This window comes from Megalobrama amblycephala, linkage group LG7, assembly GCF_018812025.1.
Source record: "Megalobrama amblycephala isolate DHTTF-2021 linkage group LG7, ASM1881202v1, whole genome shotgun sequence".
NCBI lineage: Eukaryota > Metazoa > Chordata > Actinopteri > Cypriniformes > Xenocyprididae > Megalobrama > Megalobrama amblycephala.
Window position 1 is genome coordinate 41816585 of NC_063050.1, and position 19070 is coordinate 41835654.

The window sequence follows — 19070 nt, forward strand, 5'->3', positions numbered from 1 at the left end:
TCTCCCGTTCTGTAGGAGAAGAGACAGGGAGGCTGATGCGTTCGCCTTGCTGCCCCTTACGCATTGGTTGAACGTAGACCTCTGGTGTTTTTTTAGTTTATATTTTTAGCATCGGAGGTCGGACTCGTATTGCATCGCGCGTGGTAAAAAGTGCAGTTCATCTGCAGTGCTGCTGAGCGCTGGAGAACCGCAGTGTGTTGCGCTGTGAACGCTCGAGCTCAGCATATTGAACGTGTCCGCTAATACTGCGAATGATCTGAAGTAAACACACAGGTCTGTTTGCGGAGCGCTGGATATCTCATCTAGGCTTTCAGTGGCCCTCTTGCTAAGACGCTTTTTTGGAAATGGCCAGTCCTGGAAACGATTCGGCTTCAAATGCCCAGCTGGATCAGGGTGAATCTGCAGATGCTACCCCTGAACCAGCGTTTCAAGAAGCTCAGAAATGGATCGAGGTGAGTCTGCTGCACATATATGCTCACAGAAGTAAAAGTAAACATTTCTTTAGCATTATTTTAATATTTGCTTCGACACTCACATAAAGAGGTTACATTACGCTCTGAACAGCTTATAAATATTGCACCGTCACCTGTTGTGAGTGCGCGAGCGTGTGTATCGTGTTTGGTTACAACAGCGGGCAATGGAGCCCAAGAGCGCGGGGATCATGTGCACGGGATTCGGGTGCTGTAATCGGACTAGCGAGGCTTTGATGGCTCACCGAATTTTTCACTCACATGACAGCCATCAGCCTGTTTAAATTTGTTGCCAGATTTTACACTGCAGGTCGCCTATCCAGTGGACTCTTTTCCAAACAAAACAGATTCATCATAAAGATGTGCAGAAACAGAAGGATGCACTCATATTCTGCGAGCGGACACGCCCCCTTTCGCTAAGCGATTCCAGTTGTTTGGAAGCCAAAAGACACGCCCCCTTGCCCTCTGTCGACCACGCCCCTTTTCTAAGCGAGGGCAGTCGTCAAGGCAGCACACAGGCGCAATCGGTTTGTTTACAGAGCATTTGTGGCATACAGTATGTATGTGGCCTTCGTTTTATTTGACCTGATTCACTGTCAAGTGAAACATGTGAATGCAGAACCACTTCATCCCCAGAGATGTTAAAGGTTTTAGATGTAGGTCTTGGTATTAATATTATGACCTATTTTAGGGGTCGTGGATTGGATAGGGAGCATCCTCGCGTCACTGATCTAGATTTGAGTTTGAGTCGTGTGCATTAGATCAGGGGTTTTCAATCTTCTTAGATGCTATTGACTCCCAAATATGATCATCCTGAAATTTAAAAGGAATCTTCACAATTTCTTGTATAAAGACCCTGTTTATACTGTGAAATATATGGGCCATTCTACAGAACTGGTGCAAACCAAAGTCCGTCTTTGTGCAAACTGCTGTCCCACAACAACAACAACAAAAAACACATTTAAAAAGCATTCAAGTATTCAAATTTTAGATGTTTACTAAGATCCTTATTTTATCAATTGGATCCCACAATAATATTTAAAATATAAGTAAGCTTAAAGGATTAGTTTAGTTTCAAATTAAAATTTCCTGATAATTTACTCACCCCCATGTCATCCAAGATGTCCATGTCCTTCTTTCTTCAGTCGAAAAGAAATTAAGGTTTTTGATGAAAACATTCCAGGATTTTTCTCCATATAGTGGACTTTAATGGACCCCAAACGGTTGAAGGTCAAAATGACAGTTTCATTGCAGCTTCAAAGCATTCTACGTGATCCCAGGCGAGGAATAAAAAGAGAAAAATTATATACGTTTTAACCAGAAATGCACATCTTGAACTAGCTCTCTTCTTCTTCTCTATTAGAATTCCGGCAGTGTAGCCACTGCTAAGTGTATTACTGCCCTCAACAGGTCAAAATTTGAACTAATTGTTATATACTTGCACTAGCATATTGTATATGACAATTTAGTTAAAAATTTGACCTGTGGAGGGCAGTAATACACTTAGCAGCATCTACACTGCTGGAATCCAAATAGAGAAGAGGAAGAGAGCTAGTTCAAGATGAGCATTTATGGTTAAAACGTATACAATTAAAAAAATTTTTTTTTTTTAGAAAATGAGCGAAGGTTTCTCTAGAAAAGACCCTTGTTTCTCATCTGGGATCGCGTAGAAAAGCTGCACTGACACTGTCATTTTGACCTTCAACCGTTTAGGCTCCATTGAAGTCCACTATATGGAGAATAATCCTGGAATGTTTTCATCAAAAACCTTCATTTCTTTTCGACTGAAGAAAGAAAGACATGAACATCTTGAATGACATGGGGGTGAGTAAATTATCAGGAAAATTTAATTTGAAAGTGAACTAATCCTTTAATATATATAAATCATCATTTATTGCATACTTTCAATTGGGAGGTGGCTGTCCCGAACCCTAACTTGTGAAAATTATATTAAAATAATTTTTGCAATTTTTTCCATTGTTGTTTTTAAAAATATATATTTTAGATTTTTTTTTTTTTTTAAAAAGTGACATAAAAATATTTATATTTTATCTTTAAATCATGAAACTTTGAAACAGAAAAATTGTCCCGCATTTTCATGTCACTACCGAAACAGTGTATGTTTTAGTCCATTGGCTGAGACTGATTTTAACCACACCCCTACATTTTTGATCAGGACTTGCTAACTAACTGATTAGCATCTTTGAGCTAGACTCAAAAGTATCTAAAATTGTCACTACCGAAACAGTCATGACCGAAACATGTCATCATTGTTTTGGTAGTGACAAAAGGGAAATAAACAAAATTTTACAGTTTACAGTTATGCAAATCATTACTATTTTAATATGTTTTAGTATTTTAGTATATGAGCTAAAATTCTGTCGCTACCAACACATTACTGTCACTACTGAAAATGTGTTGTCACGACCGAAACATGGGATGTTTTCTCAAAAATAAAGTTTATTGAATTATCAACTAAAATGTTATTATAGTGTTTGGTTCAATGTATATTCAGACTAATGAATCATTAACTTTGAAATCAGTATGATAAGCTTTATGCCTTTTACAAAAAAAGATTGGATTCAAAATACAACAAATCTCAAATTACACTTGAAATATTGTTAAAATTGTAAAAGTGTAGTAGATTTACCTGTGAGAACTTTTTTTTAAAAATAGCAAAAAATATATTTACACGGTAGATCTAAACAAAATCTTAATATGTCAATGTAACCCTTCTTATTAAATTATTTATTATTGTGTTTTTCAGTAGTGACAAATTTGAGGAGACGAAAAATATTCCAAAACTTTCTGAAAGTACAATTTGAGAATTAACTGCACAATTACTAGAAATGTGTACCTTCGGTATTATACAATTTGCATGCATACAAAATTTGTGGAAAAAGACTGACTTTAATATTTATATATTATTTTGGAAATATTTAGTTTCTTTTGAGTTACATTATTGCATTTTTACTCAAATTATTTGTTTATTTTAATCTTAATTTTATTTATTATTATTATTTATTGAAATCTTATTTTTATCAGATATTTATTTTTACATTTTTTCTCTGCACTTCCTTGCCCCCCCCCCTTTTTTTTGCTAAAAAATTGGGACCATCAGTATTTCATTATTATAATGGAATTTACGTGTTTTTTGTGTGGTGTGTATGTGATTACATTTCAGAAATCCCACCAAAAGTGGTCATGCCATAATCCATTCACACTTTCTCTGCTTTGCTTTGCTACGTGTCTATTTATCTGTATGTCTTTCTGTTCATGTGTTTCACTGGTAGGCCTATGTCAGTCACAGGTTTTAGGACGATCAGTATAAATAGACAGGCTGAAATAGCCTAGCACCCTGCTGCTCGCAAATAGTTTTAACTGAATTGGCACAGAGAGAGACATGCTTCTTCTGTCTCCTGCTAAAAATGCTTTTTCCTTAGTGAGTCATTGAAAGAGCTAGAACATTACAGACCAAAGCATATGGCAGACTGAAGCATGAACAGCAGACTGCAGTACAAAGATACAGACATGGAGCTCTCTTGAGGCACATTCATAGATTGAGCCTCTATTTATTGGTCAACTGAGATTGGGTTCTTGATGGTCTGTCAATATTTAGAAAGCATGTTGGCTGATGGACAATATAATATTGACCTATAGGCTACATAATATAATTATATAATATATACATATATATATAATTATATAATATTATAATTATACAAAACTCGCTGAAATCAAGCAAACACTTTATAAGCACAATATTTGCTCAAAATTCACAAAAACATTGATGATCAGTAAGAAACAAGATAAATCAAATATTTAAACATTTAAGCTTAAAATGCATTTTCCAAGTTCTTAGAAAAATGTAATCTTTATATTCATGTGGGTTTCATTTGGTTTTGTTTAACTTTTATACCCCCAAAATTTTAAATTTAACTCTAATGTCATGCGGTGTAACCGGTATAACAAGTAATAAAAATGGATTGAATTATTATATTTTTTGAAAGTATTATTTATTTATTTCAAATGTTAATTAAAGTGAATTAAATTATTATATTTTTCAAACTGAAAGTTTTATTAATATTATTATTTTTTCAATTCATGAATGATTAATTCGGTCCCACTTTATATTAAGTGGACTTAACTACTATGTACTTGCATTTAAATTAATAGTTTGATACAATGCACTTATTGTGTACATACATGTTTTTACTTTGTACTTATATTTTAAATACACCTGCATGTAATTACATATGTAATTACATTTATAATTACACTGTTGACCCATCCCTTACACCTTACCCCTACCCTTAAACCTACCCATACCACCAAAGCTTTCCCTAACCTTACCCATATCCCACCTCAATAGCAGCAAAAGTGTTTTGCAAATCAATATGAACCCAATAAGTACATTGTACTTATTTTTTGATGTAAGTACATAGTGGTTAAGGCCACTTAATATAAATTGGGACCATTAATTCAAATGGTTCACAACCTGCTAATCTGGCCATGCCATAAAATGGTCAAAAGATCAGATTTATATATATAAAAAAAAATAATGACAAGCAGTCAAGAGGGTTTTCAGTGTGTTCCTCTTAATGATATAATTTCCTCCTCCCCCGTATGTTGGTTGCACCACATGACTTTGATTTGGTGGCTAAATGTTTTCCATAATAGTTTATTATTATTATTTTTAAGTAATTTATAGTAATTTGCAAAAAATCGACAGATTAATTGACCTGCCCATATATCGGTCTGACACTTATGTGTATGTTAGAATTGTTTTCGGTCAGAGTATTGTATGTCCTGCAGTCTTTGTTTTGAGTTTTGAGCCCTCTCATAGGGCTCATCGGTGTGTCCTGGATGGGCCACGTGACACTGTACGGAAATTGTATGAGGAAACACTCCCAGTGCACCTGTCAGTGGCTAGAGACGGACAGCAGCAACCACATCACATTACAGAAAGTCCTTCTCTGCCTTGGCCTATCATATTTCAAGAACCCTAGAGTTCCTCTCCCTTTGGCTATCAGGTTTCAGAGCACTTCTCTCTTTCTCTGCCTATTTCTTTCCATCCTACCATTTGAGCGCCACTATCATAAAGTCACCATGGAGACCATATAGACCATGTCTTGTTGAATGTTTTTCAACTTGTGGTCCACTTTGAGTGCATTTAGAGCATCTTTCTGGCAGATCAAGCGTATGAGGTCAAGTGTGTGTGTGAGTGAAAGAGCTGCTACATTTGAGTACAGATGGCTCTGTCATATGACCTCATAAAGCCAGCTGTCACAGCTGTGCAGTCACACACAGACATACGGATTAAATGATACAGCTTACACAGTGAGAGAGATTTGGGAGGCAGACGTAGGCTGTCTACACAATTCACATTCATTTAATACAGTCCTCTCAGGAACACAGGGACTGAAATCACAGACTAAATATGAGCTCTCCATGATGGTTTGCTTTCAAGTATTCAGGATCACCACACTAAGACACACTATAAGCCAAATGACCTTCAGTCCAACTGTTTCTGTGAGTAAAATCAGGGTTGCCAACCTTAGAGTTCAGCTTGGAGTGAGAATTAGGGAGGGGGGTGTATTGACACAGATTTCATGATTTGATTCACAAGCTTGCGGTTCGATTTCGATCTTGAGATCACTATCAATTAATTTAGATAGATACATTGATAGATAACTAACTAGGAATAAAGATAAGTGAAGATCAGTTCACATGCACTCCTGCTTTGCTTGAACTGAGGTGCAGGCCACGCCACGTTATGAGCGCTCAAATGGTATTTATTGTTGGAATTTCTTAATAAAACTTACAAAATTTGAAAGCGGAGACTTTGTTTCATATCAGACGTAATCTGCTCTGTCTTGTCTGTCAGTGCATTGTCCGTGTCCTCTTTGCTCCTTGAAGTTTTTTCACAGCATGAGAATGTAGACGTGTGGCATGAGAACAGTGTCAATTGTGTGACTGAATGCGTGAGATTTTGCAGCCCTGGTAAAATCCACTCTGCTCACAAAGACTGGAGCTGTTCAGAATCAGTTCTGTGCTTTGCAGCACTATTAAAGGGGACCTATTATACCCCTTCTTACAAGATGTAAAATAAGTCTCTGATGTCCCCAGAGTGTGTATGTGAAGTTTTAGTTCAAATCACCCACAGATCTTTTTTATAGCATGTTAAAGGGTTAGTTCACCCAAAAATGATAATTCTGTCATTTATTACTCACCCTCATGCCGTTCCACACCCGTAAGACCTTCGTTCATCTTCGGAACACAAATTAAGATATTTTAGTTGAAATCCAATGGCTCCGTGAGGCCTGCATAGGAAGCAATGACACTTCCTCTCTCAAGATCCATAAAGGTACTAAAAACATATTTAAATCGGTTCATGTGAGCACAGTTGTTCAATATTAATATTATAAAGCGACGAGAATATTTTTGGTGCGCCAAAAAAAATGAAATAATGACTTATTTAGTGATATCCGATTTCAAAACATCGGAGCACAAATGAATCAGTGTATCGAATCATGATTCAGGTCGCGTGTCAAACTGCCAACGGCTGAAATCATGTGACTTTGGCGCTCCGAACAGCAGATTCGATACACTGATTAATTTATGATCTGATGCTTCATGAAGCATTGTTTTGAAATCGGCCATCACTAAATAAGTTATTTTGGGGGTTTTTGGCGCACCAAAAATATTCGCTTTATAATATTAATATTGAACCACTGTACTCACCTGAACCGATTTAAATATGTTTTTAGTACCTTTATGGATCTTGAGAGAGGAAGTGTCATTGCTCCCTAAGCAGGCCTCACTGAGCTATCGGATTTCAACTAAAATATCTTAATTTGTGTTCCGAAGATGAATGAAGGTCTTACGGGTTTGGAACGGCATGAGGGTGAATAATAAATGACATTAATGACAATTAATGACAATGAATTTTCATTTTTGGGTGAACTAACCCTTTAAAATTGCCACTTTTTGGGGGTGAGCAAAAACATGCAGTTTTTGTGTGTCCCTTTAAATGCAAATGAGCTGGTGCTCCCAGCCCCCTTTCAAGGAGAGGGCGGAGCTTCAAGAGCTAATTTTCTGGCATACCGACAACAACAAAACAGGACAATCTCACGCACTGAAAATGTCAGAAACTTTCAGTAGCATTGTTCGAACTGGAGTTGGACAATGATGGAGAGACTCAAGAAGAATTTCTGAATGATTACTTGATGAATTTATGTAGTTGATGTGGAGTTAACGATCTTCAAGTAATTGATTAACATGTTCCGTCATGATAATCTATAAATCACTGTACAGGTGCTCGTGTGGGAACTGTTGTAAGATGCCTACAGAGCCAGAGAATATATTCTGCATGGAGAAAGAACAGGTATAGTTTAGTTTAATTATGGTTATAACTTATGTTTTCATCTTATTTTTATGACATGCTATTGAATTTGTTTTTCATACTGTATTGCAATAAAGGTGAAAAGACATTGTACAACTCCAGCTGTTACAGCGAAGATACAGAAATGGCGGACTCTCTGCTTCTCGCTCAGGGTTGTGTCTATGCTAATAGGGCAGATTGTCACTGGCTGTGGGCGGGGCTTCTCCTGAATCAGAAATCTGAATCAGCTTGTTTGAAGGGAATTTATGGGAATTATTTAAAAAAAATAGTGGATTTTTACCATTATAGGCTGACACAGACACTGCTCACACACATTGGTGTTCAAAATTTTGTATAATAACAAAATAAACTATTTATCTGATTGTAACTGAACTGCCTTGAGATGACATCACTTGGTGTGATGCTTTTATAGTTATACAGGGCTCAAGGCAAAACATTATGAGGGTGCCATTGGCTCCTAAAATGATACAGTTTGGAACCAAACGATTTGTTTGGTTGATAAAGTTTGTTCTGAAGTGTTTTAGTTGTTTAAGTGCATATTTCTGCTGCTTGTCATGATGAAAGGATATTTTAATATATACACTGCTGTTCAAAAGTTTGGTGTCAGTATTAGTAAATTAAAAAGATATATATCAACATTATGAAGACATTTATAATGTTACAAAAGATTTTCTCTCATTTCTTTTTTTCCTCTTTTTTTCTATCAAAGAATCCTGAAAATAAATTATCATGGTTTCAACAAAAATGTTAAGCAGCACAACTGTTTTCAACATCGACGACAATAATAAGAATTGTTTCTTGAGCACCAACTCAGCATATTAGAATGATTTCTAAGCAATGGCTGCCGAAAATCCAGCTTTGCCAACAAATAAATTAAATTTTAAATGTAGTTTTATTTAGTATTAATTTGCAGTCTTCCAGTCTGATGCCTTTACTTGTACTTGTGTCATATAAATATGCACGTTTTATAAGAATATTTACGTCTGTTTGGTTGGTAAACAAAAGTTTTGATTATGGTCACCCACAAAACTAAAGTCGATTCAACTTTATAACTGAACCTTATATACTAAACAACAACCAGTGATATTTTTTTGTAAAATTCTTGAATGTTTTATTAATATAGTGTTATTTATTTAGAATGCCATTATTAATTCTTACAACAAAACTCTAGACCGATGTAAGTCTCATGAACCTAAATTACACAGTTTCCAGTTAATGTAGAATCAAATGATTCATGGTTCAGTGAGGGAGTCAATTGGAAACTCCCTCAGCTCTTTATAAACAGTTCATGGACCAAGTGAGTCAGTGATTCAAAATGCTTACTCAAACAAGTTCAAATCTGTTCCGTGAATCTTTAAGAAAATAATTGTGTGAATCTGATGCTGTAGCCTGTGCCGTGTTCATGTTGTGTGCAAAAAACATTGACTGTATAACAACTTGATATCTGACAAAATGGTGTTAAATATTAAATTATTGTCACCAATTTTTTTAATTTTTGATGCATTTATGAGCATTTTAGTCACAAATTCAGCTGTATCTCTGGTGATGTTTGTGTTACAGTACCTTAGCAGGATAGATTCTGGTTTGTACTGGCTTCTGATTAGCTTTAGATGAATACACATTAATCCAATATTCTTATACAATATGTCTAACACAATTGCTCATGTCGTGTAAATGAGTCTTATAGCTTATGTAAAGCAATTCAATTCTTTCCAGCATCAAAAGCTCTCCAGCTTCACCACCCACCCTTGAGAGCAAACACAATCCTCATGTATTTTGCAATCATTTAAACGCAGTGTTATATAACACTGCTTTTACTCATCTTGGAAAAAGCAGTCTTCAATCTGCAAGAGTCCATGGAACATTTAGCATAACTCCCATAATTCAATGCTACTCTATATAGGAGAGGAGAAGAGATATATAATGATATGGCAGGAATAGTACGAGTTGTATGCTATTCTGAATTTGGCCACAGACAGTATGTGTGGCTTTCTGTCTTTGTGTGTGAGTATGTGTGTGGTAGTTTTGGCTTCTGACCTCAAAAAGGCCACATGCAAACTGTTTTTTCTGCCGGTGTGGCTAAATTTTGATAGCAGTTGTATTGGTCTGGGTCTTGCACTGAAATTTTGAGTTATATTTTGAGTTAGTATATGGGAAACACCAAAAGTTAAACAAAACTTGGCTTCCCAGTGTGGGCAATGTGGCACAAGCCACTGTTATATCGCAAAGCGGGTTTGTTTGCCAGATTGACCAATGCTGCGTGAATTGGAGTAATGCACAGCATGATCCATATGAATTCAACATAGAATTCTTTATTTAAGACCTCAGTGCATACTCAAAATTGCTTTAACAATGTTAAACATTGTAAACAAGGACAACAGGAGAAAGCTGTGCCATGCACAGACTTAAATTAGAAGGCTTTTCAATCCACACATTTACTGTAGTAGCACAAACTGTATTTATGTATGAAAAACTCAATCCCACTATCAGAATATTTTTTCCAGCTGTATAAAAACATTTTACATTATGTTTTGCTTAATATTATCAGTAAACGTATATCCGCATCCCAATGTAAAGTCATAACGTTTTACTGTCAAATGCATCTTTATGGCAGAAAAATATGCAATATTATTTAAAATATCGTTTTAAAGCACTCCCTATCCCCAGAGCCCTACGTCTACATTATGACTCGACAACAAAACTGCACTGAGATGGCTTAATAGAGAGAAAAAAGAGAGGAACGAGTCTATATTAATGAAAGAAGTTTGTGTATATTGATGTGCATGCATTTTCAAGCACTTCAGCTAGTCTTGAGGTGGAGTTATCGCATCGTGTCTAAGCAACCAATTAGCCAAATGATTATTAACATGTGAATGAACTCACAAACAGTGAGAGATTGGCTGACATAGAAAAACACGCACACACATATGCACTTCTAGGATCCGAGGGACAGATACACTGAGAATAAGGTTGAGCGGTGGAAAATATCTTTCAGTGAAAAATCTGCCGGTGGCTGTTATAAAACAGGAGTTATTAAACTTTCTTGGCCCACAACCCAAATAAGACATTTTGTCCAAAATGCTATCAGATAATTTCTTCACTCTGTATCATTAAATAAATTCTTAAAGGAATCGTTGTTCTTTCACAGATTTAAAAATGAACATTTTAATTAAAACTAAACATTTGAACATGAACATTAGCGAGAAAAAGAATAGTTAAAACTGATGATACATCCAGTTTGCACTGGAATGAAATATTGCTTAATGTGATGTTTTGAGCTGTGTTTCCTGTTACCCTTACAAAATTGTACTTAGCTAACCATAGTTTCTGCCAAAAATACCATAGCTGCTACAGTTATTGCTCCTACAATAAAACTGTGGTAATCTGGTATTCACCACAATGAAAATGTATTCTGGAAGGTTTTAACAGAATGAATTTAGACCTAGTAACAATAATTGCAGTAACTGTGGTATTTTGGTAGAAACTATGGTTGCCATGTGGTTGTGGGATGGATGATAGAAAACATTTCTTCTGACTAAACAGTCCCAACACATACTGTTCCTACAGAACATAATAAATTCATGGAATTAATGTGAAGGAGTGAATTTTCTCTTATTCACATAGCATTGTGCTGATTTGTGGGTGTTTGGTGCCTCTGCCCCGTCCCACATACACGTCATTTGCTTGGTTATTTTAAAATGCTCCAGTCACCCACATTCTGTCCATCTAAATATAGGCTAACTACAGCTGTTCAGTTCTTTTTAATACTTGTGTGTGTTTGTGTGTGTGTGTCCATCCCTCTGTAAATGCCTGTCCTGACATTGACAACCTTGGCTAACTTTACACACTTCCAGTTCCCTGTTTATGTGACCTTCTCTCTAAACAGAGATTGACATTTACATTTTTCTTTAGGAGCACTAATTTTTGCCCCTAGCAAAGTCAAAAAAGGTTTTTTCCTAATTCATGTGAACATAAATTTTGATATTAATTCTCGATACATGTCTAACAACAATACAAATGTCTGTGGAGCATTTTCTTTCATATAAGGCTTGTTTGAGATGATCGGTCTGCGCAGCGCCGATGCATCTCGAAGTTAATTCTGTTGATGAATAATTTTCGTCAACGACATTTTTTCACGGACGAAAACGAGACGATGACTAAATAAAAATGCTTTTTGAATAACTAAAACTATGACTAAAATCTACTCTTATTTTCATAAATAAAAATGAGATGAAAATGATAGAGAGGGACGATTTGGGAAGATGTCCAGCCAGGACTGCTGTCCTGCGTCCGCAGATGCGCACATTTGAACGTTAACTGAAATAAAATACAAACCCGATTCCAAAAAAGTTGGGACACTGTACAAATTGTGAATAAAAACAGAATGCAATGATGTGGAAGTTTCAAATTTCAATATTTTATTCAGAATACAACATAGATGACATATCAAATGTTTAAACTGAGAAAATGTATCATTTTAAGGGAAAAATAAGTTGATTATGGCATCAACACATCTCAAAAAAGTTGGGACAAGGCCATGTTTACCACTGTGTGGCATCCCCTCTTCTTTTTATAACTGTCTGCATACGTCTGGGGACTGAGGAGATAAGAAAATTTAGGAATAGGAATGTTGTCCCATTCTTGTCTAATACAGGCTTCTAGTTGCTCAATCTTTGTCGCATCTTCCTCTTTATGATGCACCAAATGTTTTCTATGGGTGAAAGATCTGGACTGCAGGCTGGCCATTTCAGTACCCGGATCCTTCTTCTACGCAGCTATGATGTTGTAATTGATGCAGTATGTGGTCTGGCATTGTCATGTTGGAAAATGCAAGGTCTTCCCTGAAAGAGACGACGTCTGGATGGGAGCATATGTTGTTCTAGAACTTGGATATACCTTTCAGCATTGATGGTGCCTTTCCAAATGTGTAAGCTGCCCATGCCACACGCACTCATGCAACCCCATACCATCAGAGATGCAGGCTTCTGAACTGAGCGCTGATAACAACTTGGGTTGTCCTTGTCCTCTTTAGTCCGGATGACATGGCGTCCCAGTTTTCCAAAAAGAACTTCAAATTTTGATTCGTCTGACCACAGAACAGTTTTCTACTTTGCCACAGTCCATTTTAAATGAGCCTTGTCCCAGAGAAAACGCCTACGCTTCTGGATCATGTTTAGATATGGCTTCTTTTTTGACCTATAGAGTTTTAGCCGGCAACGGTGAATGGCACGGTGGATTGTGTTCACCGACAATGTTTTCTGGAAGTATTCCTGAGCCCATGTTGTGATTCCCATTACAGTAGCATTCCTGTATGTGATGCAGTGCCGTCTAAGGGCCCGAAGATCACGGGCATCCAGTATGGTTTTCCGGCCTTGACCCTTACACACAGAGATTGTTCCAGATTCTCTGAATCTTTGGATGATATTATGCACTGTAGATAATGATAACTTCAAACTCTTTGCAATTTTTCTCTGAGAAACTCCTTTCTGATATTGCTCCACTATTTTTCTCCGTAGCATTGGGGGAATTGGTGATCCTCTGCCCATCTTGACTTCTGAGAGACACTGCCACTCTGAGAGGCTCTTTTTATACCCAATCATGTTGCCAATTGACCTAATAAGTTGCAAATTGGTCCTCCAGCTGTTCCTTATATGTACATTTAACTTTTCCGGCCTCTTATTGCTGTCCCAACTTTTTTTGGAATGTGTAGCTCTCATGAAATCCAAAATGAGCCAATATTTGGCATGACATTTCAAAACGTCTCACTTTCAACATTTGATATGTTATTTATATTCTATTGTGAATAAAATATAAGTTTATGAGATTTGTAAATTATTGCATTCCTTTTTTATTCACAATTTGTACAGTGTCCCAACTTTTTTGGAATCGGGTTTGTAAATATATAAAAAATGTTAACTTATTTTATTTCATCTAGTTTCCAACTTTAGCTTAAACTGATGTACTAAAATAACTAAAACAGAAATAAAAAACTATATAGACATTTAAAAGCAAAAACTAAAAGACATAAACACACAAAAATTACTAAAACTTTTAACTAAAATTACAATGAAAGCAGAAAAACTAAAAATCAAATCTAATCAAAATTTTAAGCAAAAACTATAATAGTACCTCATTGATAAGTGTGTCAGTCCCTGACAATTACTGAATTGTTTTTGCACTTGAATGGTCAAAAAAACGTATGCTTTGGTGAGTAAAGTACAGTTGGTTGTCTTAAGTGAACATAAACAGTTTAGAGAGTATCACATGTATTTCAGTGTATTGGTTCTGTGTATTGTTAGAGAAATGCTTAATGCATTACAATTTAGCTAAATTAGATTTTAGTTGACTAAATCTACTGTAGATTTAGTCTACTAAAATCTTATGATATTTAGTCGACTAAAACTAGACTAAAACTAAAACAATTTCCGATGACTAAAATATGACTAAAACTAAATCAAAATTTGCTGTCAAAATTAACACTGTCTCGAACAGGCCTATTATCAGTTAACCCTGCTCATGAATATTAATTACATTTTGTGATATTCCCCCAGTAGCAGAAGCTTTTTGGCTGAAAGAAAGGCAGGTGTTGTTACTGGGCATTAATAAGATGGTGAATTAACTAATTCTTATATGGCTGATGAATTTTTATTATGACTATAAATTAACTGATTAAATGAAGGTGTGAGGATTATGTTTTGTTTATGCTTTCATTGTGTTCAGTTTCTGTTTGCCTGTTTTCCTTTGACCCAGTTTCCCCATGTGTTACATTGATTCATCCTATTCACCTGTTCCTCATTAATTAATTCATTAGTTCCCTCGTTTAGTTCAGGTATAAGGTTAAATAGTCCTGAAAAAAATAGTCACGTATTTTTCACGGTCAAAAGTTACCACATTGAAATTAATGGGAGACAAATTTCATCTAGTGGAAACGTTTGGTACTGCACCCAAACAAAATCTTACAAATGCAAAATCCTTGAGATGTCAACCTCAAATTTGGAGCACAACATGTTTAGATTTATGGCTTTGATTGTCACATAGTTTCAGAGTAAAACATGTTTTGAAAAATATAAATTTAAAAACTTAAATTTCGGTCAATTTTGACCATCTCGCGAGCAGCACTAGGTTTTATACGGCTTGATGGACAAGCAGCCAATATTAGTGTGAAAGGTAATCTGCACATGAAGTTTGAGTTATTAGTGTTTTTTATTCCGATATATTTAAGTTTTGATCAGTACTTTTGCACATTGGCACACAAAAATTTTCACTCGCAAATTCTGGTGACGGTCAGATTCCAATGAGCAAATGGATAAAAAAGCATAACATTTTTAAATCCGCTTTTGCCCATGTATTATCCGTTGTTCTTTTACAGCTTTTAATTTTGCCAGAGTAGTGGTGAGAGAGAGTGCTTTTTAATCCTGTGTGTGTCTTTGTCTGGACGGATGAGTTGGAGTTGTCTATTTCAAACAGCCCTAGTCAGGTGGCCTATTTTCAGATGTATTTTAAGACACTACGTCCTGAGAGACATCATCCCTTGTCTGTTTCTGCCTCAGTGAGAGTAGCCCTGCTTTCTGCTGCTGAGGCTGTTGCTTAGGTGATTATAAGCAGGAATAGCATTTGTATACTGCTATTTTGGTCTGTGTTGTGTGTTGGGGCTTAATGATGATGTCATGGGGCAAATTCTCAAGCAAACTTTTTATAGTGTTAATCATGAAAATGTGTTAATAAATGTATTTTAAATTACTTATTGCATATTACATTATTACCTGTTATACTTCTCTTTTTTAGTTAGTTAGCCTTGGTTTAGCAAGCTAACAACTTAGCATTAAGCTAACTGGTTAGAAAGAGGTATTAAAGAATTAGGATAGGATTCTGGGAGTGGACAGGATCTTGCATGACACTGTCTCACAAGCCATTTTTTTCAGCTGATTTTATTACCCAAGTAATTTACATTGTTTGTTTCAGAACGAGTGTTATTTTAGCATTATACACTATTATCGTATTTATTGATGTTTTGAATTATCTTCGATTTTTATAATTCCAGTTTCAGTTTGTCTTAGTCATTTTGTTATGAGCTTTTGTTATTTTAATTTAATATTTATATATAACTTTTTATTTCAGTTGTACTTTTAGTAATTTTAGTGATTAACTTAGAACTTAAAATTCACCCAAAAATGAAATTTCTGTCATCATTTACTCCCCCTCAAGTTTTTCCAAACCTGTATAAATTTCTTTGTTCTGCTGTACACAAAGGAAGATATTTGGAAGAATGTTTGTAACCAAGCAGATCCCGACCCCCATTTACTACCATAGTAGGTAAAAAAAATACTATGGTAGTCAATGGGGGTGAGATCTGTTTGGTTACAAACATTCTTCCAAATATCTTCCTTTGTGTTCAGCAGAACAAAGAAATTTATACAGGTTTGGAACAACTTGAGGGTGAGTAAATGATGACAGAAATTTCATTTTTGGGTGAACTATCCCTTTAACATATTTATTTCAGTTTAAGGCAGGTTTTTCTACACTTTAATGGCTATGAAACAAAAACACAATCACACATTCACAGCTAGTCCATGAATTACATCCTAATTCAGTACATTTATGTTAGTGTTAGTGTGGCACTCCTTTTCTTATTTCAGTGAGCTTTAAATTGGCTACCAAAATAAGGCATTTCAATAAGTGAGTGTGACAGACTGACAAAAGAGAGCACAATCTCAGTTAAAAACTATTGGTAAGTGAGATATCCTCTATCAAAATCAAATTGCTTTGAGTCAGCTACTGGGTCGCTGCTTTGAGAAGCTCACTGTTCTTGGCTCCAGTGTATGGCATGTTAGCCATTATGGTGAAATGTAGCCTCTTACACAACAGCACTGTAGGGGAGCTGTTCCTGTGGGTATTTTGACTGGACTGTCACCAGCAGGTGTGTGTGTGTGTGTGTGTGTGTGTGTTTGCGAGCCTGGCGTCAAGGTAACGGAACTGCTTGTCTGCCACCAGAAGCTTTTTTGGTTCTTCCTAAAATGTTGCTATCATTCAGCTCTCTCTCTCTCTCTCTCTCTCTCTCTCTCTCTGCATAGCTATAGACCTTATGCGCCTGAGAAACAAGCTTGCAGCCATCTTTAGAATTTTGTCTTTGAACTTCCATTTTTGCGATCACAGGTGTCACTGTCGAAGAGTAATTAGCTGTTGAAGTGGATTTACTTATTGAAGAGTTAACGAAAGTTATCATTAACATTGTAATGTTTGAAATGAATGACATATAAATTGTCAGTAGACCAGGAAGATTTTAAAATGAGCGGTTCATTCATAAATCCGTAAGATCTTACTTTCATGCTGTGGAAAAACAAACCGGAAGACAGAATACAACGAGTGCAGCGGGGCTACATAAGGTCTATAACCTATGAATGAATTATGCCAGTGTATGCAAGGACCATCATGCCTCCTCAGTGTCAAAAGAAGTTTCAGGAATTAGCTTCAGTAGGGGACGATCTTAAAATGGCATTATATTTTGAATGGTAAACATTTGTAGAAATATCAGCAATAAATTTTCTTTTTAAGTGCCTAGTTTCATGATCTTAAGCACAAAGATAGTAAGAAAACTGTCAACCCTGTTATTACCAGTGTTAATTTTGACAGCAAATTTTGATTTAGTTTTAGTCATAGTCTTTTGACTAAAATGCCATTTAGTTTTAGGTCATATTTTAGTCATCTGAAATTGTTTTAGTTTTAGTCGACTAAATCTACAGTAGATTTAGTCGACTAAAATCTAATTTAGTTCAATTGTAATGCATTAAGTAAGCATTTCTCTAACAATACACAGATCCAATACACTGATATAGGTACATCCAATATTCCCCAAACTGTTTATGTTCACCCAACTGTACTTTGCTCGCCAAAGCGGACAGTTTTTGACTGTCCAAGTGCAAAAACACACAAAAGAGCAAAATTCAGTATTTTTCAGGGATTGACACACTTAACATTGAGGTACTATTATAGTTTTCATTTAAAATTTTTTATTAGATTTGATTTTTTTTTTTTTCCGCTTTCATTGTAATTTTAGTTAAAAGTTTTAGTAATTTTTTGTGTTTGTCTTTAGTTTTTGCTTGTAAATGTCTATAAGTTTTTATTTCTGTTCATTTTAATATCTCAGGTTAAGCTAAAGCTTAGAAACTAGATGAAATAAAATAAGTTTACATTTTTATATATTTATTTTTTATTTCAGTTAATGTTTATTTCAAGTAATGAAGATTTTTTTTTATGGTTTTAGGTCTAGTTAACAATAATAACCCTTATACTTGTAAAATATATTGAATAATGTGTCAAATAATGTTCTTAGTCTTTCCTTCCTATGACAGAAGATACAGTAGTTTACTATGAATTGAATAGAAATTAAATTAAATACAGTTTATTGTGTAAACATAATAACAATAATGACCAGGAAAAAATAACAATTATAAACCATCCTGAAATACACCGTAACTCTTACTCTGAAATGTCTGCAGTCTGCACTGTAGCAGGTTGCTCATGAGGGTGATAAATATGCATTCTTACAACCGTCTAAATATACTACCATATAAACATTGTGTAGTAAACATTGTCATAATTCATCAACATCAGCGTATAAGCAATCGCATGGCATAAATATGCGCTATTCATTAATTGTGAAGCAGTCTGAAGTGCTGTTGCGCAAGCCTGTAGATCGTGCAACAGCGCCGCATTTCCTGCGGTTAGATCAGCACACTACACTTCAAATGTGTGCATCTCCCACACAGGACAGCAGTCCTGACTGGATATCTTCCCAAAACTCTTTCATTTTCGTCTCTTTTTATTCGTTGACGAAAATTAGATAGTAGATTTTAGTCATAGTTTAAGTCATTCAAAACGCATTTTTATTTAGTCATCGTCTCGTTTTCGTCCGTGAAAAAATGTCGTTGACGAAAATTATGACGAAAATGATTCGTCAACAAAATTAACACTGGTTACTCCCATCAACAATGTTACCTTTCTCAAGACATGATTATATCCCAACATGTATTAAAATGTATTCATTGATCTTGAGATGTCACAGTGCAATTTATTAACAATAAAACATTATTATTTGAGACTGTCCTCATTACGACCTATATTTACGTTTTGAAGTCATGCGCCCTCTAGTGGGCGCAAAAATAATGACAGTGTCGTGTTACGTCTGTTGTCATGAA

At 35.5% G+C, this 19070-nt stretch overlaps 1 protein-coding gene across 1 annotated transcript in view; it reads left to right on the top strand.

Annotated features, from left to right (window-relative positions):
* Window positions 1–19070, top strand: part of limch1a (LIM and calponin homology domains 1a) — a 68188-nt gene continuing 49118 nt past the window's right edge. The window contains 1 exon segment of the mRNA XM_048198422.1: window positions 1–452. Within this exon segment, the coding sequence (XP_048054379.1) occupies window positions 345–452 (108 nt within the window). The 5' untranslated portion in view covers window positions 1–344.